Raw genomic sequence first — 26,558 nt, 5'->3', positions numbered from 1 at the left:
ACATGTTTTTCCTTTTTTTTCTTCCCATTTTCCCCCTTAGCAGAGATGTTCCTTCTTATCCCTTCTCCTTGAAATGGTTCAGCAGAAGACACAAAGCATAAATTTTGTTGCTTCGCCGTCCCCTCGCTCTCACATGAGACAATTATGCACCACTTTCAAGGCCTTGCCAAGCATAATTTGCTCCACAAATTAAAAAACGGACCACATTTGATAAAGGAGAAAATGAGTGGTAAAGCGGGGCGGGTGGTGGGTGGGGTGCGGCATGGGGATGAAAATGATGTGACAAAATAAACAGTTCCACAATCCTCAAAGACAATTTTTCAATCCATTTCGTGCAATGCTTCACATTTTTACTGCGATCAAATGCGCCGTTATCTTTAGTAGCAATTTTAGACTAGATGCCACCACGTCGGGCAAACAGGGCTGGCTCCGAGCATCGGGCCATCTGTTGAGCGGGCCCACTCAGTCCTTTTGGGCTCCCGCGTGCCTCATAGACAATGTCCGGAGTATCAACAGAGGGCAAGACACACACACACCCTCCATCAAGGCCAAAGCATTTGAGTCCCTGTGACAGAAAAGGTAGATAATTACACCTTGAGGGCAACAATTTCTTGTCACTCAGGGGGTAAACTGGAAGAGTCTGTTTTTAGACTCCAATAATTAACTCTCTCCAAAAACGCCTCTCATTGTAACACTGCTTCGGGATTCTTTTCGGTTCTTTACCTTAATTTTTTTCCAACACCGACTCAAAGAAGAATTGGTCCATCCATTTTTTGCGCTTTACTTTGGAGTTAGCCAATCCTCCAAGAAGCATCTCCAGCTGGTCTAAAATGCTGCTGCTCACTTATTGACTGGTACTCGTGAGGAGCACATAACTCCTACCTGGCATCCCTTCATTGGCTCCCTATACATTTTAGCGTTTTTTTCAAGATCTAATTAGTTGTCTTCAAATCTTCGTATGGCCTCGCTCCTCCTTATCTCTCCGAGCTCATCCACCCCCGGTGCTTTCTACCATCTTTGGAACTGCTTTATTTCCTGTATATAATAGTTATCCATGTTAAGTGCTTTGTTACAACTTCGGCTGTTGTTAAAGCGCTATATAAATCAATATGTATTGTATTGTATTGTATTGTATTGTATTGTATTGTATTGTATTGTATTGTATTGAGTATGGCGCCCTAACCACTAGACTACTGGACTGCCCCAAATGATTCCTATTCAGTTCTGGCTGTGCAACTTTACTTTCATTTTATTTTGTCTTTACTTTTAGTTTTCATTTTTCATATCCTAATCCTGACGATGCCTCATTTAAAAGAGTTACTTCCGGGTTCAGTGAACGCTGGCGCGTGTGGCTGCCGCTGCTCACCCACAGACAAACTTATCCTGTGACTGTAAAGTGACCTTGAGAGTTTTGAAAGGCACTTAAAATAAAATATATTATTATTAAAAATGAAATGTATTATTATTATTATTATTATTATTGTATTTTCCGCACTGTAAAAGTATTTTGTTTTCTCACCGAGAAATCCAATGCACTTTATATTCTTCTTTTCATTTCAGCTTTTCCCTTCAAGAGGTTGCCACAGCGAATCAGTGTCCTCCATCTTCAGAGGTTTGATTTGCATGTTTGTTTTGGCCAAGCTTTTAGATGGGATGCCCTTCCTGACACAACCCTCTGTATTTATCCGGGCTAGGGACTGGCACAAGAAGACACTGGCTTGTGTCCCCTTCGTTCAAAAAGGAAGAAGACATAATATTTTAAATGTTGTGTCCAGTGCTTTGTTACAACTGCACATGTATTGTATTGTATTTCCTTTCGTGTATCTCCATCTCGTGGATAGCTTACACCATTTCAGCCACTATTGTAGTTTCTATTACATGCACCTTATAATACAGTGTGCCCTATGTATGAAAACAGCTTTAAAATAGGCCATTCATTGATGGTGCACCTTGTCTTGAGGGAAATACGGTATTTGATGCATCATAACTTTGCTGCTGTGAAATGTAAATTTCTTCACTGTGAGACTAATAAAGGCAAATTCAATCCAATTCAATCATAATTAGCACTACAACAAGTATGGATCATTGACTGTAATTTGCCACCCAAAACAGCTTTCTTTCGGCAATCCTGTCTGAAATTTTAAGAACACCTATTTAAAAAAAGATAGCTATTTTTTACAATCCAATGTGTGTTACCAGAACGGACTCCTGTTGGAGACAAGCTTAGTTTTTTTTTTGGGGGGGCGGGGTCTTTCCCCATCATTTTGGCTATATGGAAACACTATAACAGCTGATTCAATCCGAAAGGCAAACGGAAGGAAAGACAAGTCAGAGGAATGTTTGATCGAAACGTGAGTGTTGAAACGTGTGCTGATAGATTCGATTAGGACAGCTGTCTTTTTTGTCTGGGTGATGGAAAAGTTGGAAAAAAATGGCCCCATCAATTTTACTTTGTGCGGCTCGGTGCTCTATGACCTTGGATGAATTGGAACCCTCCACCTCCTACCACCACCACCATCGTAATCACCCCTCCCACCCATCCCCGTCTGATGCAGTCCTCTCCTATTCAGTGATATTCACACTGAGGGGGGATTTCAGCGAGTGCAAAGGGAGTGATAAAACTTATATTCATCCCACTGTGCCTCCCGAAGCTAATGATTCATGGATGCGGTGCGGTGGGGGATTGGGTGAGCAGGGTGTCACAGGGCCTGAGCTCAATGAGGTTTGAAAGCTGTTGTCACACATCAACGGGCAGGTGCCTGATGTCGAAAAGCTTCATTCCCGACACTTCTCATCATGACATTCCCCGGTTGGGCTCAGCACTTCTGCCTCACCTGATCGTTTCATTCCGGCCGGGAGTTGGGAAATAGAGACCGGAGCACATTTTGATGGGAGTTACGGATCATCGGATGGAGATAACTTTGTTCCTTTGATTGATGAAATGAAGCTATTTTTAATGCAACTAATTCATTTGTGCATTGACAGGAAAATAAGATCAGGAAATTATTATTTTTTGAGTGCTTGGTGGTGCATTTCGTTTTTTTTCAGGCGGGTATGTCTTAGGCAAAGTGTGTTTGACATTTCGTAACAGCGCACAAAAAAAGCATGCCTTTTCTTAAATGATCTTTTCTTGAACATTTTATTACCTTTTTCTGAAGTGTCTTTTTAATTTTGCCAAATAGACTAGTTTCCCTTTGGGCTAATAAAAAACAGGTGGAAATTGAATTTACAAGTGGAACGATAACTGCGCTGGTTGACTTGAGAGAGACAGAATTTGAGATGTGCATAAGCTCCATGGAAAAATAAATAGATAGTTAAATTGATCGATAAATAAGTAAAGAAAGGAATAGATAAACACATAAATAAAGACATACATAAATAATAAATACATAATAAATAACAATAACAATAATAATAATTTAAAGAATACATAATGGCCATTAAATCATTCACTGCCATTCCTGATTTTTTCGGGAATTGAAAATATGAAACGGAGAGCCATTCCTGACACTATTCGGGTTTTAGTTTTACTTGCGGGGGGTGCTGCCGATAAAGCGCTGGTCAGACCTCTGTCATGGTTTTTCCCTCACGCGAGGGGGCAGCATTTGCCTTTTGTACAGCATCCTCCATTTTAAGCTCAGATAACTCCAGACCCATGTAACTTAGGAATTGTGTTTTTTTCTGATGAAAGGAGAGAGAATAAGGTTTCTTACGCTGCATTGAATGTTAATATAGTCCCAAAACTCAATATTGTGTGGGTTCTGCAATTTGAGTGCAAATGACAAAAACCCTGGCACTGGAGTCGGCATATTTTTGTACATCGTCTGGCAGTGAAAGAGTTAACATGGGAAAGCAGAGCCTCAACCACGGCACATTTTTACTCAGCTATTGACTCAATGTGACAAACTGTCCAAAACGCCCCAGTACAAAGAAGAAAGGCTGCTGTGGGCCATAACTCACACCGAGATTTTCATACCGAAAGACACGGTAAGAGTGACTTGAGCTCCTGATGTCATATACTAGGCCACACCCCTTTAAGGCACACATCTAATGCATGGATACTAAATGCATGGAATAAGTAGTGTAATAAAGTGTTTTATCTAATCTGTCATGTATTTTTTTTCTTACAGCTCAATGCACTTTTCCTTTTGTAAAAAAAAATGCGGTGTCCTTGGGGGTAGGGATCGATTCCTGGGGAGACAACTGATTGATGTACACTGAGTTATCAGAGTCAACACTGCATACTCCATTTAGATACTTCGGGGCAATCTCATGGACCACAAGCTGACAAGTTATGATTGACAATGACAATGACTCGTCACCCCTATTTATTATTTTTTTTGACTGTGTCCTTCAGTACAGGTGTCAGGTAAGGAAGCTGTGCTGTGCAAAAAGCAAACCGGTCCACTTACTTTGAGCGTCAGCGAGGTGGGCGAGCAGACCCAGGGTGACAAGCATCAGCGCGGGCCTGGCGCGGCGCATGGTGGGACAGCTCGGCACCGGCATGCTTTGGCAGCCTCGGTGGTGCTGGCTCACAGAACCCTGTGAGTCAGTCCGCTCTGATTTCTCAGATGCAGGGAATGTAGTCACAGCCTATGCAAGAAATGGTAAGGAGGGGGGAATGGGGGGGGGGGAGAAGAGAGAGCAAGGAAGTGAATGAAACAAAGCTGTTTGCACGCTGGGTTTTATCTCTCCCTGCACATTGGTGACAGACCCCCGCACGGCCTCGGCTGGAGGTGCCACGGGATAAGAGGAGGCTGACGTGCTCGCGGGCTATGTTCTGACACTTCTCTAAATGGAATAGTCACTCCGCACCGCGTATGTGCGCTGGGGGAATGCAAAAGAAGCAATTGCACGCTCAGCTATGAATTCCCTCACACGCCAGTGTTGATTTTGGCTTTCCACAGACCACAGAACACCCCACCCCCCAAAGAAAAAAGCACAGGAGCATAAAAAGCAGACGTCACAATTGGAATAACATACAAATGTCAATTAAGTCCAGTCTCGTTTTGGCCTTTGACATTTATATGTTCTTAATGCAAGCCCATATTGAATATACTTCATTTTTTACTTCAAATATGATTTTTTTCCCTATAACGCCTACGAGACACCGATGCCAACTGCACATCTACTTGTGTGCTTCCTTGTACTTTTGCATATGACAGTGACGTGCTAGAGTTCAAACACATCCTGCCCAAATATGGCCACCGTATTTTCTACATGTGCAATTCAGCATATCATGGGAAGATAGTCCTAATATTAAAAAAATAAAATAAAAAACAATACAATACGATACAAATTGATTTATATAGCACTTTATATAAAATATAAATAAAATAACATAAAATAAAATTCTGAATAAATTAGGGGAAAGCCCCCCCCCAAAAAAAAAAAAAAAAAAAAAAAAAACAAAACAGAAAACAGTCAAATTAATGCTGCGAGCAGTGATGGTTGCCCTTGTCCTGGACTATAATGTTACTTCATTGAGTAGCAGTCGTACAGAATCTAGAGAACTAGTTAATATTTAAACGCGCTGCTAAAAAATAAATCACACAAAAAGTCTTATTTGGAACACTCAGAATGTGGTCAGAATATTATTTGGGTGTGCAGGTTCCCTCTAGTGGTAAAATAAATCATTACTAGCCAGGCATCATTCAGTAGTATTTAATTTACGCCGAGCGTCTTCATAGGAACACAGATAAATCCTTTTTCAAATGCATTAATGTTGTTTCTTGCCACATTCAGTATTTTTAATAATATATCATTATATTATTGGTAATTATATATTCCATTTGAACCTATTTGATACTCTGTTTTTATTTTATTTTGATTTTTTAAAATGAACTTATCTGTGTTCATATGAACACGCTCAGCGTAAATGGGTCAACGAAGCTTCATACTGTCACGGTGGTGATGCTGGTGGATCCCAAAATAAGCAGGCAGGGGGGAGCAGGAGGTTGTATTTGACAAATTGTATTAAAATAGTTAGCAAGAACAAAATCTAAAACATCAAAATCATCTGAACAGAAAAATACAAAGTATCAAAGAAAACCAAGAGTAAAAGTCTGCCAAGATGAAACAAACTTGACAGGGTACAGAAAACCCATGCAGAGCATAAAATGACCCGACACCGAATGGTCGTGCCGGGAGTCCTTTTAACTGCCACTGATGAAGACGACCAGCACCTGTGCAACTGAAGGCAGGGCAGACAGCACTACCCGTTGGTTGCCAACCAGACCGTGACAGTCTGCCACTTATCAGAACAAACAACCCCTGCGCAGGTGCAGGCGGGGCCGACAATGTCACCCGTTGGTCGCCAACCAGATGGTGACACATACATTTGCATTTCGATGTATTCTCTTTTTGAGGGTAGGGCGGGACTTTTTAATGTGTTTTTTTATGTTTTTATTTTGTTTTAATGTTCAGAATCAGTATCCGAATCATATTTATTGCCAAGTATATAGAACACACAAGGAATTTGTCTCCTGTGAAACACGCTGCACTAGTAACATCAATAAATGGAGAAAAATTGAGGCACTATACAGTTCTAATTGGGTTATTGTTTAGAGCACAGGTGTCAAAGTCAAGGCCTGCGGGCCAAATCCCGCCCGCCACATCATTTTTTTCGGCCCGTGAAAGCAAATCCAACTTGTTAAATTCCATGATGATTGCTAAAATCTGAGCCAAAATTTCATATTTTTTTTATGTCAACCACAATAAAAGTCATTATTCTTGACTTCATATTTGAAAACGAGTTATTCATTAATTTGCTGTGTGCTCTATATGTAATATTTGAAGGGATTTAAACATTCTAATGGGTTCCCCAAATTCATAACGGCCCTCGAGAGGAAACCATAACTACAATGTGGCCTGCGGCAAAAAATTACTTCGACACCCCTGGTTTAGAGAGGTAATAGCTTGGGGGAAGAAGCTGTTTAAATGTCTGCTGGATTTGGTGCGTATGGATCGGTAGGGCCTGCCTGAGGGGAGTAGCTGAAAAAAGTGGTCGGCAGAGTGCGGAGGGTCCAGTAGCATTTTCCACGCTCTTGTCTTCATTCTTGCAGTGTGCAAGTCCTAGCGTAGGGCGGTGCCAATAATTTTTTCCGCCGTCCTAACTGTCCGTTGAAGTCGGATTTTGTCCAATTTTGTGGCGGCCCCGAACCAAACAGTGATGGAAGACCAGTGGACAGAGGACAATTGACAGCCATTTAGAAATGTTGTACATCTTAACACCTTCAAGGTCAGCGGTTACTACAGTGGACAGTTTATCTTGTTATCAGGTTTTTCATTCGAGGTGCATGAAAGGGTTAAATAAATCTTATTTTCCCCAATTGTGTATGTGAGTCTCTGGTCATATTTTAAAGTACTTTACAAGGTGGTATGATGTGTATAACCCAAAAACCTCAAATTTGGTTGCAATGGCCGGGGGGGAGTGGGATGAGGGGGGGGGTCTCAAGGACAAGTTGTCAGACAAGTCTTTGAAGGATGGAATGATCGATTGACTTCCTGTCAAACTATCATTCCTTGAGTTTTTTTTTTTTTTTTTTTTTTGGGGGGGGGGGGGGGGGGGGGGGGCGGGGGCGGGGGAGTATTCACAATGTCACAAAGATCCACCAAAAATCATATAGCAAAATGAAACAGGCTCCGGGGACCAAACTGTTTTGCTACTGAAGCAGTTAATCGATTTGCCTTCAAAAGTTGACATTTTTTTGGCCTCAGAATAAAAAACAACAAACGTCAGTGGATACTGGCGTCACGATGAAAAATGGGATTTTTTCATACGACACAAATGTCAAAACTTTCCCCACAGATGCAAAACAAATGTTGAGCTCTTTCCAGTGGTTGCACCCTTGTTGTGTGATAAATGTGTTTGTGTGTGTATGTGTGTGACTGGCTCATTCAGGCTGGACCGACCTCAGTGTCGGTTTAGGCTGACAGGCCACAAGGCGTGTGGTGCAAGTGCATGTTCCACCCGGGCCAAAGCGGCCACAACTGTTCACCACTGGCATGTCGAAGGGAGCATATTTGTCACGCCAGCTCATCAAGAGTCTGTCGGTTTGTCGCTTGAACACACACACACACGCACACACACACACAAAAAGAAAGGACAGAAAATGTGACGAGGGAGCGTCCGTTTTGGAAAACATCAGCAATACTCCTCCTTCTTGTCTCGAGCTGATAAGGACCACAATTACGTCAAATAGGAACAACAAACACACATGCGCACACACACACCCGCCCTCCCACACACACACTCCACTCCACCCTTTTCTAATTAACACTGTGCATGTTGTATAGCTTTGTTTAATAATGCATGATCGCTATCATCCTTTTGAATAGAGGCAGCATTGAATGGGAACACAATAACCGCACTAGGGTGAAGAAAGACAAGATTGTGAGTTTTTTTTTTTTTTTTTTTTTTTTTGGGGGGGGGCTTTTTTTACCCCCTCCCTCTTTCTTTGTATTGTCGCCGATGTTCAGTGGGAAGCATTGGTGGCAGCGCAGAATGCAAAGCTCTTTTTTTTAAAGATCGTTGCTCAATTTGGATGAGACACTTTAGTTTCAGGTGACGTAAAGTTTCAGGTTGTTCCACTTGAATGATTTTAATTTTGTTATTTAGGGAGGATGATAACTGAAGTGTCAGAATTGTGTCATAATGCCTTAATAAAAGTGTAATAATTGCTTTTTTATGATAATGTACATTGAATATAGTATTTGCAAAGATGCACCACTAGTCCATCCATTTTCCGAACGGCTTTGCCCTCACAAAGTTGGGCACACAGAAACGAGCAACCATCCATGTTCAAATTCAGACCTAAGGACAATTTTGAGTGTCCAATTAGCCTGCCATGCCTGTTTTTGGAATGCGGGAGGAAACCGGAGTACCCGGAGAAAACCTATGACCCTTTCACATACAAACTATACAGCTTAATTTCTATAGAGCTTTCATAATCGCTGCAGCTCGAACAAAGCACTTCACAGAATACTTTTTAAAGAAGACTATGTCCAAGAAATCCAAATATTGATCCATATACTGTATAAGGTGTATTGTGTTATGAGGCACAATTCAGGAATTTAATGCTTTTTAGGTGCATCTTAGAATGCGGAAAACACCGTCATCGACAACTGGACTTTTTTCTCCCGTTCCTACACTATCAAAGGCTTCTTTTATGATGCGCTGATATTGCTTCTCCCACCACGAGATGCTCGACAGGAGGCTAATTGGGTCTATTGACCTTTGCCAGTATGATAATTGCTCGCAAAGCACCCGCTGATACCGAAGGACACGCACTGTACCATGAGATACGACAAAGGGTTGTCTCATGCTTTTTCTTTGGCTTTGGGTGCGAGGCCAGAGTGCTTCATTCACCCCTTTTTAATTTTTTTGACTCTTACAGCTGTGATGACTACAGTGTGATGGTCAAAGTTGGTTCTGGGATTCAAAGAGTCAAATTGTACATAACCCCCGTATCAGGACTTGACAAAATGGCAACACAAAACTAATTGAAATATGTTTTCAATGAATTAGTTGTAGTGTATATTTTTCCCCCCCACACTTTCGGTGGAGGAGTCAGCCGATTAAAAAAAACGACTGTTTTAATTAACTCATTCACTGACACACGATGTGCAAAAATGGGTCCACTGCAGTGCCAGGGTTTTTGTCATTTTCACTCAAATTGCAGGACCCACAGAATATTGAGTTTTAGGAAATTATAAACATTAAATAGAGCGTTAGAAACCCGAGAATCTCTCCTTTCTTCAGAAAAAAAGAGTTAATTGCAAAGTTATAAGGGTCTGGAGTAATCATAGCTTACAATGGGGGTGGCTGTACAAAAAGCAAATGCTGCACCCTTGTGGGAGGAAAAAAACATTCCCAGAGGTCTGACCAGTGCTTTATCGGCACCCCAACAAGAAAAAAACAAAACCCAAATTAATTTGGGAAGACATTATACATTAAATTCCCGAATAAATTCGGGAATGGCAGTGAATGAGTTAAGGTGAAATTTCTTCTCCAAGGAAATATCTTTGAAAGCAACCAAACGGTGATAAAATGTACATCACAAAACAAAACGCAAATGTTTTATTGCTAAGGTTGACATTCATCGAAAAGTACAATAACATACAATTTAAAATGCAATTTAATTAAAAATGAAATGAAAATGATAGCTCAAATTGTGTCTTTTAACCCTTTCTGGGACAGTGGTCTCTCCAGTGGCTATCTTAGCATGTTATCGGATTGCAGTTTATCATTTTTGATGCACGAATGTGTGAAGGAAAGTGCAATGTTGACTATTCAACATCATTTTTCGGAAATAAATCGCATGGCGAGTCCACCAGGAACAACAAAACGTTTGACATGGACGGCGAATAGATTCTGAGCACCACCACATTTTTTTTCGGGAGTGGCCTAATGTCCCATGTGGGACCTTTTGTTTGTTTTATTTTCTCCAGCATCTCCTTGATTTTTTTTTTTTTTTTTTTTTTCCCACCCTCTCATTCTCTCTTCCGCGGCAGCTGTTGGCTTCAGATGGATGGTCGTGAAAAGAGCAAAACCCTGACCTGCCGCGGGTTGACTGATGATGTGCTGGTGCACTATAGCACACAAGGTTACAACACTATTAGGTACGCTTTTGGGACAACGAAGGGATGGAGGAAGGCGGAGGGGAGAGAGGGAATTTTGTAAAAAAAAAAAAAAGGATTTCATCTTTGTCTACGTGCTGGAATCACCCGCATTGACCTTGATGGCGCTCCGCAACGGCCGCACCTAACGCCTTTTCGATGGCTGATGATGACGGGCGCTGAATGATTGGCGGCGATGTGATGTTATAGCTTGTCGCCGCGTCGCATAGAGTCACGCTCGACCTTGCGTGTCAGCATCAGTACAAGAAAAAGATTGCGGAAGGGGTTACAAACTCAAATAAATATATAAACATGCAAACAGGCTGCTTCTGGAGGAGTCCATTGTGTCACGATCGGGGTGGAGTGGAGTGGGTAGGGGCGTAAAATGCCTTAGGGATGGCAGTCAACCTGCAACGGCTGGGATTAGATTTACACCGCGTGAATTTCGGGCCGGGGATCTTTCTCAATCACGTTACGTCTAATGAAGCAGGTTGAGGAGTAGGGAACAAAAGGGGGTGGTGGATAAAATGGATAAGTGAAACAACGAGGCAAGGGAGGGGCGCTAATGAGAAAGTGAGGGAGGGGTGGACCAAAAACATCAGATGCAGCGTCTGTGCTCTCTGAAAAAGGTTGTTAATTCGGTGATGATGAAACGCATAACTGAAAATGTTCTGTTATCAATCAATCAATCGGAATGGTCACATTTGTGTCCTGTAATAACCAATTTTTGGATGAATACTGTCAACGTATTGTGCTCATGCATTCTTGTATTGGTAATGTGGTGGTAAAAATAAATGATAGCAAGAGAGCATTTGAGCTAACCTCTGCCCCCCAAAAAAATGGAGGTTTGGGAGGGGTGGTATGTCAGAGCACAAGTTGATTCTGGTTATGTTCTGCACTTTATCCGTTCATATCATGGTGTCAATTATTTCTAATCTGAAATGAAACATGATGTGATGTGAATCTGGACCACATTCAGATTCATCTTTGTTGTGGACAAACGCTTAGAAAAAGAAAAAAAGCAAGCAGAAAGCAATTACGTCTTTAAAACAACAAAGCAATAAAAATTAATACAAGATGGAGAAAAACTGAGAAAAAATTCATTACATTGTCTCCAGTTGAGCTATTTTCACAGCCCCGCTTTGTTCAGCGCAAAGCTGGGTGCTGTTGGACAGTCTGTGGCTGGATGGATGCATGGCTTGAGGAGCCCGCGATGAAAAGAAAGGAGCGTCAGCACATAGCGCCGATGCATATGTGGAACTGACGCGGCTTGGAATTGAAGTCGATTTACGTGGGATGGGAGATGTGAGACAATCTTTTTTTGTCAGTGGATGTGACAGCTTCTTGTTTGCTTTCATAATTTAGCTTGTAGCAGGCCATTTCACCATGATGTCCCTGATCCACTGGTGAAAAAGACGCTTTGATCCTCTTCTCTTTCATCTAGAACTGCTTCATGCGACAAAGAGGGTACAGAAAGTGCTAAAGATTGAAGACTGTCTATGTCTTTTGTGTTGTGTCACATTATTATTTTGTTGTTGTTGTTTTTGACTTCAAGATGGTGCCGCGAGAGTGGCTGCCTTCACAGCAGCTCCTGTATTTTTTTGATTTTTTTTTGCTGTGAAATGTAAATTTCTCCACTGTGAGTAAAGAATAAATGCTCGTCGAATCCAATTTATTCAGTCAAAACACCTTGGCAGATGTTGAACCGCTCAATTTTGACAAACAGATTTGCAGTCGAATGATGCGAAGGAAACAAGGAGCATTTTTCCTCAGTCTTCACATCTCCAATAACCGGCTGATCAGCTGAGCTTTTGGCGGCACTTGACTGTGCAGATGCGCCTCATGCCTCGGCCCATGCCCTTCGTTGGCACACGCACTCACACAATAATAATAATAATAATAATAATAATAATAATAATAATAATAATAATAATATGTGAGACTAATAAAGGCATATCCAATCCAATATCCAATCCAATAACCAAATAACAGTATGAGCAGGGTGCATGCACGCATCGCCGTTACGCCACACGCTTCAAGCACTCTCTCCTCACCCCCCGAACTCCAATACAGAAGCGCGTCTGTGTCTGGATGAATGATCTCGCTTCCGTGAGGCAATGAGCGGATGGCGTGGAGGGAGCAAGGCATAGCCGAGAGGCCTCCGATGGACAAAAGCAGCAGGGAGGCGCAGCGGCCTTTAAAAAAAAGGATGGTGGGGATTAAAAACACTTTTTTTCTCTTTGTAAACAATTGAACGCGACTGGTGACATTTTAGCGTCTTCTGAAGTGCGGCCAAGCTGTTTGCTATGCAAATGCACAACTGAGGACGACGCGAAGGAGGCGCCGAGGTGATTCAAGGGCCGGAGCTCTATATTCAGAGGGCAGCAAAATAATTAAAATGCCAAGTGTCTCCCATTATCTAAATGCTAATTTGCTTCGATGTACACCCTGAGCTAAAATGTTACGCCACATTATGAGGCGCTGAGGCAAAGACGGCGGTTCATGCTTCCTTCAATTACACACGGCGCACAATGCGATGGCTTCGCTGAAGGAGATACACTGAATGTTTCCGTGTTTTGCTATGAGGTTCGACATGCGTCGCTTTGTATTCAGCAAACCACCCCATATTTGCCCAAATTCATCATGTTGTGTATTACCCTTCAAGGACAAATCCGTTAATTGTTCTATTTGACTTTTTAATGTCATATTAACTAAACACACATTGTCTCCTCCAAGTAAATGAACACATACATAAATAAATAAATACATACATAAATAAATAAATAAATACATACATACATTATTTCAGTAGTCCTTTGGCCAACTAAATTTTATATTTGAAGGCCTATTCAGTTGTATAATAATGGAAATCAAATAAAATCATTTTCTCTGTGTCTTTGTGTTGTCATGTTATTTGTTATTTAGGGTTTTTTTTTTTGTTCTTTTGACTTCAAGACGGTGCCACGAGAGTGGCTGCCTTTACAGCAGCTCATGTATTTTGTTTTCTACTTTCATTCCTTTCATAACTTTCCTGCTGTGAAATGTAAATTTCTCCAGTGCGAGACTAATAAAGGCAAATCCAATCCAATCAAACCCAAAATAATGAGTCAACTATTTGATGAATAGTGGATGTTTCTCAAATTGAAAAACAAATAAAATAAATGACATCAAACAACAATTCATCTAATGGATTTATTCATTTCTGTACAGCAGAAAAAAATATCTATAACCCTTCCCCAAATAGAATCAGTGTCAGGATCTCTTTATCGTCATTGTACCACAAGAAACGGACCACACACAATGACATAAAAAAAAACAATGACCACTGGGGGTGGGGGCAGAATGGAAGTCTACCGGGTCACCTTGCAGAGCACCCAGTTTTTGCAAATGAAAAGAATAACATGAGGGTGGGGGAGAGAAAAAAAACACCCCCAGGTTAAGCTCCCGAATGGATTTTTTATCTTCGAGGGAAACAGGGCATCCCCACATACAATTCCACAGGTGCGCCATAATTCTCAACCCAATTCAACTAATCGATGAAAAGGTTTCTTCATCCGTCATCTGTGTCGGACATTTCGCTTCTTATCCAAGATGCTCCTTCAGCGAACATTCAACTGAATTCGTAGAGTATTTTAAAACAACCACCACCGTTCAGAAAACCTTAACTAAGACAATAGAAAGCACAAAAAGCACCAAACTAAAAATCAAGTCGGAATCATATTCAGAGTGTGTATTGCACAGGAGTGTGTGTGCATGAGTCTGTGAAACAAATGGCAAAACAATCCCTGAACACGCCATCCCTAAATCATTGAAACAAACAATGACCATTCTATACTATTCCACACTAGCATTTTGGGAAAATCGTCAGATTCATAGTTTGCGGTGAAAAAGTCGGTCCCGAGATCCACTGAATTGGAATCCTCCATAAACGTTACAGTTGAGGTGGCAATTGATCTAGAAAAGAATGTTATAAAGAAAACCCTCACATGACTTTTCCATGTTTTTTGCGCCGTGATAAGAACCCAAAGTCAACATCCCGAAAGAGCACACTGAGAGCGATGCAAGCACGAGCTTATCAAAGCCTGTTTGCATGGAAATAAATCAGTGGCGACAAACGTGACGGTGGCAGGATGAAAATATGATTACAGATAGGAGATGCTTATTTGCTGACTACACAGATGCGGGTGCGTTTTGGTTGCTGTCGTTGTCCTTGCTATTTTATTTTCCATCGTGATAAGACTGCCAAAGGACACCCTCGGTGGGTGGGATGCTGGCGTTTACAGTCCTTTAAATATTAAATGTGGAAGTATTCTTTGCTGTGGCTCTACAGCTGATTAATAGACGTTTGGACTGCCCTTGGGTGTTTTTTTTTCTTAGCACGTCAAGGTTTCACCCAAGGCGAAATCAACTTGTGAGTCGATAAATTAGAGCAGTCGCTTAAAAGTGGCAACCTGTTGGCCGACATATGGTTGAATTCTTCAGAGAACGGGATAAATCGGTTAAGGTTGGAGATTGAAATTCAAATGTCACCGGCACCCAAATGTCAGTGGAGGAAATCAAAAAGCGTTGTGGTTACCCTGTTTGACATTTTAAAAATATTTCATTTGCCTGCATCCACCTAAATGTCATAAATTATTGCCAGAAAAAAAATCCCAATTTTATCATGTGTACAATTTTGTTTATTCTTCCAAAGCCCCAAATTCAATTTGCCCAAAAATAACATTTGGCAAAACTACAATGAAGATGACAAAAATTCACTGAGCCTTGACATTGTAATTGACTGAATCAGGTTCTTGTCAGTCCCCAATAATGCACACACACAGGAACACACACGCACACACACACACACACACACACACACACACACACACACACACACACACACACACACACACAGTTTGACGTGGCCTAGCTGGGAGTTGACAGCGGCCTTATCATTAAAAGGGGGGCTGAGGGGCCTGCACAAGTGTCATCAAAATGAGATAGGGCCCAGGAGCTGAGGGATTAGGCACTGCATAATTACCTTTTTAAAGCTCCTAATTGAGCATTTCATTAAGCGACACCAAGATTCTGCCACTTGGAGAAAGTGAGGAGAGAGGGAAGCTTAGACAGAGAAACACACAGAGAGAGAGAGAGAGAGAGAGAGAGAGAGAGAGAGAGAGAGAGAGAGAGAGAGAGAGAGAGAGTTTGGATATGCTTCTGTTTGCATTTCAGCACTAGCAGCAGACTGTAACCTTGAATACAAGCGTTAGTGTATTAGCATGTGTGTCCCTTGCTTGTTTGGCTGTTTATTTATTCATTGAGTTATGAGCTTATAAAGCACTTAAAGCGTTTTTCAGCAATGTGCTGATCTTGATTGGCTTATTCATTGCGGGCAAAAGCTCTGTATGGTGATGAACATATTTTATATTTACATATTTTTGTTGTCAAATTCACTTCACACTAGATGTATTGAATGAATGACATCTGTGAAGAGTTCTTTTTTGGTGCAGCACCAAAGGAGGTGTGCATTTTTCGTTATTTTAGTGCTAAAGCTCGGTTTGGTCAAAGAGTCGATAAACCATGTGATACAGTAAAGTCTCGTTATATCGATATTCAAGGGAGTCCGAAAAAATATCGATATAACCGGGACTATCGATATATCCGACCCTGTTTGCATGTAATTTTCTCCGTGCGTGCATAGAAATAGTATCGATATAACCGGGACTATCGATATATCCGATATCGATATAACGAGACTTTACTGTAGTTTGCCACCGGTGGTAAATGGTCTGCGTTTATAAACTGCTTTTCAGCCTCAACAGTAGCCTGCTTTACAATATGGCCTCCCGTATGTCCATAAACACAGAAAAGAAGACGTAGGACAATAGGCCGTCTTGCAAGTGGCCGGTACGGCCTTTGGGTGCCGGTAACGGATTAGAAGCGCAAACAATCCAAAGATTTATCAAACAGGTCGTTAACCGGACTGGCCGAGGTGAAACAAAAGTAGTACAATGATATGTACTGAGAAACAAATTGCAATGCCTATCGTGAGACCGACCAAACAACAAATTGGGTTCCGGGTAACACAAGGGGCCTCTGTGGTCTTTTGTCACTGGAACATTAAGTATAAAGACAACTATTAGAGCAAAGTGATGACGACAGCTAGTTTTCAAATGACCTAACGCGTGCCAATTCCTGCACACATATGGAGGATCACTGGGGACGTTAGCCTGTCTTGATTGCATAGCTCGCTAAAAGACCGGTATGTAAAGTGGCCTCTTGTTCTGGTGGGGATGGCAGTTGGGGAGACACCAGCTGCTATTTGCAAGAGATCAACTGTCCGGCCATGGTGGAATGGGGTAGACAGACAGACATTTCAGTCTGGAATGATGAAGGTGCTTTGGGCTGGAATGACATGGAGTAAGGGACAAGACAGATCAAGCCCTCTTTAGAAATGGTGTTATCCTACAGGTCCGAGATACGAAAGGACTGAAAACTGCTTGTGCTAATAACTGCGGTTGGCCCTACTATGTTACCAAGATTAAAGAACTACCGGTTGCACCTTTGAGGACCAACCCCATTGGACTCTTACATCTCTGTACAGTATTCCTAATCTGAAGGAGTTGCCCTGTTTAACGATTACAGCAGGTCGGTCACACTTGTGATGTGGAAATCCATCCCCTCCTTGTATAACTTGCAGCTACGCCAAGAACTAGCCATGAAATTTGCCTTTGACTGATTATTCCATAATTTATGGGCTCCTAGCTTTGCAAATAATTCATCCTCTTGACTGTGCTTATCCTATCTGTCACACGAACGTGACCACGTTTTACCCCCGCAGAAACAGCACGGGCCGGAATAGACGGGAACACGCTGATTGTCACTGTTCTAACGGCGTTTTTATTGTCTCTTCGTCTGCAGTAATCGTATGACAGCAATTCTAGCACGTTGAGTGAAAGGCTAATTTGGTAGTCTTTGTGGTTCTGGCAGCCTCTCTGGGTGAATGGCGTGCCTCGTGGTAAAGCCTTATCTGGACCCATCTCGGACCCTCTGTTATCGGCGAAATAAAGGACAATGGAAGGGGGGGATGGTGGGGGAGGGTGTCTCAGAAGGAGTGGCTTCAGCATGCTGCAAAAAGGAAGTTCATCTTTATGTAATTATCTCGGGGGCCGTTATGGCTAGCCGAATAGCCCAGTGTTTATTGCGGCCCGGTCACCGTCCGCTTTACGAGCATCCTCTCGCGAACACCCATGCGGATGATTAACATTCACACGGCGACGCACACAAAACCCATATGAGGTCCGAGTGCCATAACAGCCCAATGAAATATATTCAGATTAGAAAGGTGTCGCATTACTCTCCAGTCAGATGATTAATACCCGGTTAGCGGCATCATTAATCTTGTACGCCCCCTGACTCATTTTCCGCCTGCATAGGGAGTAGCGCAGCGAGCAACTGTAGACTTCATACTTTCTTTGCGCGAGAGGTCAAGGGGGTTGGACCAATCACGTCATGTTTCTGTCCGTTCTTTGTTAGCGCACCGTTTGAGTGCTAAAAGCATTATTGATGTTCATTAGAGCTTCCCATCTCCTCCTCCTTCGAAGAGGAGGTTTATGGATGTTGTCAAAGAGGACATGAAGGTAGCTGGTGTCAGAGAAGAGGATGCACAAAACCGGGTTAAATGGAGGACACTGATTGTCTGTGGTGACCACTGAAGGGAAAAGCCAAAAGGAAAAGAAGATTAGAGCATCCCATCCTCTACCCTCATGGCAGACCCAAGGAATCTCACTTTGCTGATTGATTGAATGTCTGCTGTCGACCACGTGCCTATTTTTGACCGCCGAGATTCGGGAGATAAAGTTGGTCCGGTGTCGGTGCACAGGAGGGCAACAACAGGGGAGGTTTCATCCTTCCCAAAGACCTATGAGCTTTACCTTGTGTAAGCAGAGCCGATATAAACTATCGTTTTTCATTGCATGGTGTCTGATTAGCTCTAAAGGGGGCCGTAAAAACTGGATGCCATTGTTTGGGACTACGCTTGTTAAGCCGCAGCGATGAAAAACGACCATGTGCATGGCTTGGAATATAAAATGATAGAAGGTATAATCAAGCACACATTCCAGGGCCATTTTGTCACACTCTCACAGTTATCTTGCGTTGAGCCAATTGTGATAGCATGTTTTTTATGGAATCTCTCAGTCGCCCCCGATTGCTCCGTGCTCCATAAAACGCCGGCGAGTAGATCGGGGCTACTATAATGATGGCCCGGGACAGGAATAAACTTGTTTTACTGCTGCAAACAGAATGATGTGACCTGGAAAGGTTGTATTTTTTGCCGGGATAATGACTATATTTTAGAGTCAGGCCTCTGTGTGAACTTTAATTACTTGTCTGGGGCCGCTGAGCTACACTGGTCTCGAGTACTAAGTAATAAAGTCCATATTGGTAGGCTGTTTAATAAACCCAATGTGAATTTCTGGGAATCCCATCTTTAAAGACAACACAATTATTCTCTATCCGGCGTGTGTGCCAATGTAATGTTATCATTGACTTATAATCACTGAAACACTCACGAATTGCCCAAAAATCTATCATACATGATAAGCGCCAAGTACCTAATTAATTTATTGCTAAAGTCTATCTAAAATGTTGTTACAGCCATATTGTCTTTGACGCCCCCACCCCACCTATCGTGTGAGATGCCACCTTGTCACAGTAAATGTCATCGCAGTCAATATCGGCACAGTATCAATGCAGTCATGAAAGATACATATATAAACCCAGGGATAGAATTTCTTATTTTGGTTGCCGCCGACTCTCTCGTAAAGCACTTCTCCACAGGCTGAGCGGCTTTGTGAGATGTTGGGGGAAATAAAAGGGAAGCTGTAGAGGAGGATTTGTAGGGGTCTTACAGGGAAGGTGTGCCTGCTGCCTTGCGTATTGTCTCCGTTGCACGCACCTCTCCGATCGTTTTCAGCCGTTGTATCTCGCTGTGCCCGCGCCGGTCATTGACATGAGGACACAGCATGCCGACTAACAGCTGGGAAATCGGTCCCCCCATACGGACTGCCTTTGCACTCCTCCTCGTGCCACCCATTCTTTCTTCACCTCATCAGCCTAGCGGGGTAGGTATGCCGGAGGCTAATAAAAGCAGTGGCTTTTGGCTGCGAACAGCTGGGCTCCTGTGATCTTTCTCCGCTGCGCTTTTTTTTTACACTTGAGTGTGAGGACGGTGCAGGGAGAGTCGGGATGAATTTGTGGTAGCAAAGCGACACGCGCGCAGCAGTTAAAACAGATGAATCAGTGGCTCTTCACAGTGGCCTAACCAGCAAATCGATACAAAGTGTTTGAGATCTCAAGGCGGGAGGAATACTGAGTTTTTAAACTCCCGAGTTCATTTGTTCCGATCATGTGACAAGAACATTGAGGTTGCAAAGGGCCTGCTGTGCGCCTTTAAAAAACATTCATGTACTTCATGAATTTATGCATTTGGGCTTTTTTTCTGGTTTTGGCCTTGGTTCACGGACATTCTTTTGGTTTAATCCAACGCCTCCAACTTTGTGGGAAAAAAACTTGGGGAAGGCCCATTTGTGTTCCAGAGTGTGGTCTGCAAAAGCATGGGTGGAGTCCGGTTTGGACAAAGTGGACTGGCATTTGCTGAAAACTGACGTAAAACCTTACTGAAAACAAGGTTCCCAGAGACACCCGCAAAGATCTTGTGGAGAGTCTTCCGGGAAGTAATCCCAATGTTATTTCCTAAAAATACGGCCCACGGCACGAAGTACCTTCATAACGTTCTGAGTTGCATATTCAACACGGTGCCGGGTTCTCACGTGGGTCATATTAAGGGGTAAAATGTATAACCGTTCTGTGCTGTAGCCACACGTTTACTCTGAGAACAAATACCTGGTGGCTCCACCGCTGTCTAGCCGGAAACTTTCTTAAGATAAATGGTAATTCCTATGAGTTAAACTGTTTCTGGTACACGTTCGAGACCATTCATATAGTCCTCAATTAATATCGGATGGGATTTCTTTGGGTGGGAGAGGGTGGCCGTGGTAACCGGAGTACTCCATAGAAAACTCATGCAGGTCCCAGGAGCACATGCAACCTCCACATGAAAGGGCCAGAGCCTAGAATCGAACCTGGACCTTAGTACAGTGAGGCAGATGTGTTAAAAACATTACACCATACTGTCAATCATTTATTTTCTTTAATTAATTAATTTATTTATTAAAAAAAAAACTTTTAATTTTTATTCCTGCTTCCATAATATTAAATGTATATTTAGTATTTTGTGCCCACACTGCACCGGAATGTGACCCAGACCGTCACTGTAAAACTAAGATCCAACCCAGGTGGGATTTTTGGTTTCCCATTACACACTCACTGAATTCTATTGGTCTTATGGGGACGTCTTGAAACATCCACAAGTGCAAAGGCAGTTGGGAATGGATATCCCTGTCACGGTGTTGGCTCGAATCGGGGAGCAGCACGAGCCGTTGTGAAGGCTGCCTGACTAAAATAGCTGCACATATGACCGTGTCATGCCTGACCTACACTCTCTTATCATACTGTTGGATATTGTTTCTAATTGTGTGTGTGTTGTACGAAGAGCCCAGATGCTCCCAGCTGCCCATTGCCCAGTGAGGCTAACACACCTAATTAGACTGCACATTCACGTGCAACATCCCCATCGCCGCCCCCACTCTCTTTTGCAGTTCAGATTTTTTTTTTCTTATGTGCAACATATGCCCCCAACCTCATGTATTATATAGGGCACACATGCTGACAACCACACAAACACAGTACATCACGAGGGAGGCAGAGAGTGCGCATTGAGATCAAGCGGTGAACAAAGCAATGCAGAAAATGGAACTAATTGGTTGATTTTGATCTCAGTTGATGACTCAGTCGTCAAAAGACAAGGTGGGATTCGATCTGGTGAATCACGAGACGACAAATCGGTGGCAACATGTTCACTGAGACATTTGTATTAAGCACAGCAAAAATCCAGAGCAAAACAATTTTACGATGAAGGTCCTAATGAATGGAGATTTGTGGGCCAGGGCTTAAATAGAACAAACGATAAAAGGTCACACTTGTACTATACAAGAGGATGGGGGGAAGTTGGGGTGGGGGGCAACAGCGTAGACAGATGTCAACAACGATAAGCATCTGGCGTGACGAGCTCCAACGCAGCTATCGCTTACTACTCGGAGCCCGGGGGTCCGTACGCTGCCAAGACAGCGCTCACGCCTTTCTGTGACGATCAGTGCCTCCGGAGGTTCTGCAAAATGGCCGCCGCCTTGCCAGCACATTACAACACATCACTGGCTCGGCTCTTTTTTCCCCCTCCCCTCTGAGGAAGTGCCATCTGTGAGTGACAGCGGGACCTCAGCCATTTATTTAGAAGGCAGTAAACAATCAGCTTTTTTTGAAGGAGCTTTGTATTATATTGGCCGTCATGAACAAAATGAAACGCGGTGATGTATATCATTTATCTATCTCCATTTATCTCAAGGAGTGTGTCATCTAAGCATCACTCCAGGCAAAATAAATCCTTATTTTCACATTTGATAGCAGGCTGGACACAAATCCAATACCCAGGAGAGCGTTTGGTTCTGCTTTAAGCATAACTGCTCACCAGATCAAAAAAAAAAAAAACAAAAAAAAAAAAGATCAATACCTAACAATTTACCATCGTACTCAACGGCCATTGATCATCTGTCAAGACATTTATTTCACAGTCTGAACAGCAGAGCGAAAAATCATTTTCCAAAGAACTTTCACCACATCCAAAACAAATAATGGCTAACTTAGTAAATAGCAAATCAATACAGTGCGCTTCATTGAGCTCAAATGCTTGACTAGATCCTGGGACCCGGCCCATTTTCCACTGTCGCTAGACACACTGTGTTCCCTCTGCTTTGTGTCAAGATGACAAAAAAATACAGTGCAAGTCGTTCATGTTAACTCTGTGACATAGGAAGCAGTTTTTTTTGATTTTCGAGAAAGCAAGGCGAAACACTACACTGATTCAACCGTTGACCAATCAGGAGCTTGGATTAGAATGCATCCATCGGACACCCTCCGTCTGGGCTTCAATGCGCCAGTGGGATGGCATTTACACATCCATCCCAGTTCCACCCTACTGTTTGACTCAACAAAATCAGTCCCTAAAAAAAAAAAAAAAAAAAAAAAAAAAAAAAAAAAGTTAGGAACCCAAATACTCTCATGTCACAAAACGTGCTGAGACACAGCTTGTCATTGTAAAACAACGTCCTACCTTTGTACGCTTTACAGTGGCGTGAACGAATGGGAACAGACATGGTGGATTTCCAGTCAGGCTTTGATTCTTGGGTTAGAAATATTGTCGCAATGTGTCAGCGATTGCTGCAACTGGTGGAGATCATAGTTACATTGTATTGCATATGGTGGAGCGTAGCGTACAGTGACGTGCAATCATGGGAGGCAGGTGAGGCCGTGCCTCAACTGTCATCATGGAAATATCAAATGAAAAAATAAATTAAACTGTTATATTTATTTCGTGATTTGTACTTTAACATTCTTTTCCATTTAACATCACCATTTTTGGATTTTTTTTCAAAATCGATGTATTTTCACATTTGCCGTTCAAATACTAAGTAGAGACGAGCGGTGAGGCAGCCGCCGGCTGAGCCTCACCATGGATTGCGCAATCACTATGCTAACTGTTCTGGCTTGCTATGCAGTGAGACTGCATTGCTGTCCCTCTGCATATCGCTACTAGTGTTCAAACACTTTTAGTATTTGAACTAAATTTCTACAGTTTAGCTGGTGTATAGAATGTAGAGTCCAGTGACGTGCGGTGAGGTTCATGGTTGGTGAGGCACTGACATCATCACAGTCAGATTTACAAACATGAACTCTCCAGAGTAGCTTATTCACCATTTGATTGTTAACGTGTTTTTTTTTAAATTTCATTTCAGCATTTTTTATATAAACTGTAGCATAGAAAAAAATATAAAAAAACGTGATTATCGTGTTACCTTTAGTTATAAATGAAGTCCATGTGCCGCTCCTTCTGAATTTATTTATTCTATTATTCTTCTCTATTTATTTCTTTCAATTTAGATATGTAATCCTCCATTCTGAAAATAAGGCCAAGCAACACGAAAAAATGACTGGATGGTTGCACTTAACTTGCTAACTGTTTACTGTAGCTTGCTCTCACTAATTATATTATTCTGCAGCCGAGGAGGCGCAAGAAGAATCTCTGTAATCACCAGCGCCCCCTGTCATGAGGCAGGAGAACTGTGTTTATTTTATTTTCTATCACCTATACACACAGTTTTGATAGAAATAAAATAAACACTGTAGTACAGTGTTTATAATGTAAATTAACTTTACATTATATACACCAGCTCAACTATAGAAATTTAATTCATATACTAAATGTGTTTGAACACTTTAATAGCGATATGCAGAGGGATAGCAATGCAGTCTCACTGCAGAGCAAGCCAGCACAGTTAGCATAGTGATTGTGCAATCCATCGTGAGGCTCAGCCGGCTGCTGCCTCACCGTTCGTCTTCACTTAGTATTTGAACAGTAAATGTGAAAATTCAACGATTTTGAAAAAAAATCCAAAAATTGTGAAGTCAAATGGAAAAGAATGTTAAAGTACAAATCACTAAATAAAATTTAACTGTTTAATGTATTTTGTCATTTGATATTTCCATTATGACAGGGGAGGCATGGCCTTCCCTGCCTCCCCTGACTGCACGTCACTGGTAGAGTCACTTTACATTATAAACACTGGACTACAGTGTTTATTTTATTTTCTATCAAAACTGTGTGCATAGGTGAGGCACACAGTTCTCCTGCCTCATTCTCCTGCTGGTGATTACAGATTCTTCTTGCGCCTCCTCGGCTGCAGAATAATAGAATTAGTGAGAGCAAGCTACAGTAAACAGTTAACAACTTAAGTGCAACCATCCAGTCATTTTTCCGTGTTGCTTGGCCTTATTTTCAGAATGGAGGATTACATATCTAAATCGAAAGAAATAAAGACACTTTTAAAACTGAGGAACAATAAGGAAGGCTTCTACAAAGAAGGTATTGATGCCTTTCTTCAGAAGGAGCGGCGCATGGACTTCATTTATAAGTAAAGGTAACATGATAATAATGTTTTTTTTCTATGCTACAGTTTATATAAAGAATGCTGACATGACATTTTAAACAAAACACGTTAACTGTTGCCAATCAAATGGTGAACAAGTTACTCCGTAGAGTTCATATGTTTGTAAATCCGTGATGACGTCAGTGCCTCACCAGCCATGAAACTCACCGCACGTCACTCGAACCGTAACAGGAAGTTAGCACTTACAAGTACCCAATACATGGAATAGTTTTGCTCTTGCCCCTCGTCAGAAAAAGAAATCAGATGTTGCAGCGTGAGTCAGCGTAGGTGTTGGTATATATTCAATCAGCAGACTCAAATCTGCCTTGTATCTGAAACAGTGCCCTGCGGTGAACTATCGACCACTCCGGGCTGTAGAATGCCTTTCAACTTTAGGAAGTGGGAACAAGCTTTGGAATCTCGCAAGAATGAACAATTTCGATAGAATTAAAGTTTCATCCGTTTCCCTTGGGAGTTCCAATCCCAAATTCCAATACTTAGCAGACTGAACCCAAAGTCGGGCCCGATCAAAGAATGGTTCCCCCTTTCACTCGCACACCGATAAAAGCGTCTCATTGACCCAATCAGGTACATCATTTAAGAACCATGCTCAAGGTCCCACCCGTGAGTCGCCCGCAGGCCGACGGGGGAGGGATATTGATTGCCAATAAACTCATTAAGCTCTAAGAGGAGTTCCTTCTGAGACAGAACAATTTGTTTCCTGTCAAAACAAGAGGCAGGCAGTCGGGGTGCTTTCAACTTTTGAACTCATTTTTGCAAGACAATCAAATTGTTGAATATCGATTTGTGGCAAACGATATTTCAATTCAGGCATGGCTCAGTGAGGTGAACGGGTATGATGTTAAGGCTTCATAAAAATGTGAATTTCCAATATGATGACTAGATTTGATTCTGTGCTCATTAAACCCTCAAATTGTCAAAAAATACGGACTGCCAAAACGCTGTCTAAAAACAAATGTCATAATAGTTACCGGCATTAACTTTCATCACCTTGCTGCTGTAAAGTGTAAATTTATCCACTGTTAGACTTACAAAGGTTAATGTAATGTAATGTAATGTAATTTTATCCAAACTAAAGGTGGAGACTAATTACTGTAAATCTAATCCTATCTAACCTAATCTGTTGACTGACGGAGAGACAATCTTTGCCTGTTGAGAATAAGCTTATTTTAGCCCCAGTTGTTCACAAAGTCTTTGCTGCATTTGTAAACTTTTTATCATCATTTTTTAAAATGATCCATAAAGAAGATATTTGTGAGATGAGTTTGAAATAATTCTCTTGGACACTTTTTGGATCGTGATTTGCACATTGTGCTTTCACAAATTCATTTTTTCAGGCTCTTTAATGAAAACTAAGCTATGCAATAGCTATGGTTGAAGCTCCCAATATATTATACCAAAAAGCATTTAATTTTCCCAAAAGCCCAAAACCCCCCTTTTAATCCAATGCGCCTAATATAAAGAGACTGTAAATTTTACGACGTTTTCCATTGAGTTGTTCCCCAGTTCGTGTGTTCCCCTAATCTATCTCGTGGCAGCGATTGTTAGCTGGAACCACTTGTAATGTAAAAGGCAACTGATGTGCGCGTTCGCCAACACGCGTTCAAACAGACAGCTACTTTGTGAGCTCTGCGCAGCCATTATGAAACAAATATGATCTCAAAAGCATTTTTAAACCACTGACTAAACAAACGAAGACGATAAGAAACAAGACACTTAAGGACATTAAGCTCTTTGCGGATGCGAGTCCACAAAGGTTTAAAGGACAACTGA

At 42.0% G+C, this 26,558-nt stretch overlaps 1 protein-coding gene across 39 annotated transcripts in view; it reads right to left on the bottom strand.

Moving 5' to 3' along the window:
* Positions 1–26,558, bottom strand: part of ptprda (protein tyrosine phosphatase receptor type Da) — a 348,859-nt gene that overhangs the window by 96,308 nt on the left and 225,993 nt on the right. For all 39 annotated transcript variants that reach the window (XM_088990303.1, XM_088990302.1, XM_088990306.1 and 36 more), the window contains one exon: positions 4,413–4,593. In XM_088990303.1, the coding sequence (XP_088846429.1) occupies positions 4,413–4,506 (94 nt within the window). In that variant the 5' untranslated portion in view covers positions 4,507–4,593. The remainder of the gene's footprint in view (positions 1–4,412; positions 4,594–26,558) is intronic.

The sequence above is a fragment of the Hippocampus bargibanti genome, linkage group LG02 (genome assembly GCF_051943395.1).
Source record: "Hippocampus bargibanti isolate YZ-2025 linkage group LG02, ASM5194339v1, whole genome shotgun sequence".
Taxonomy (NCBI): Eukaryota; Metazoa; Chordata; class Actinopteri; order Syngnathiformes; family Syngnathidae; genus Hippocampus; species Hippocampus bargibanti.
The sequence above is the reverse complement of the archived record's forward strand: the minus strand, read 5'-3'. Positions and strand labels throughout refer to the sequence as shown.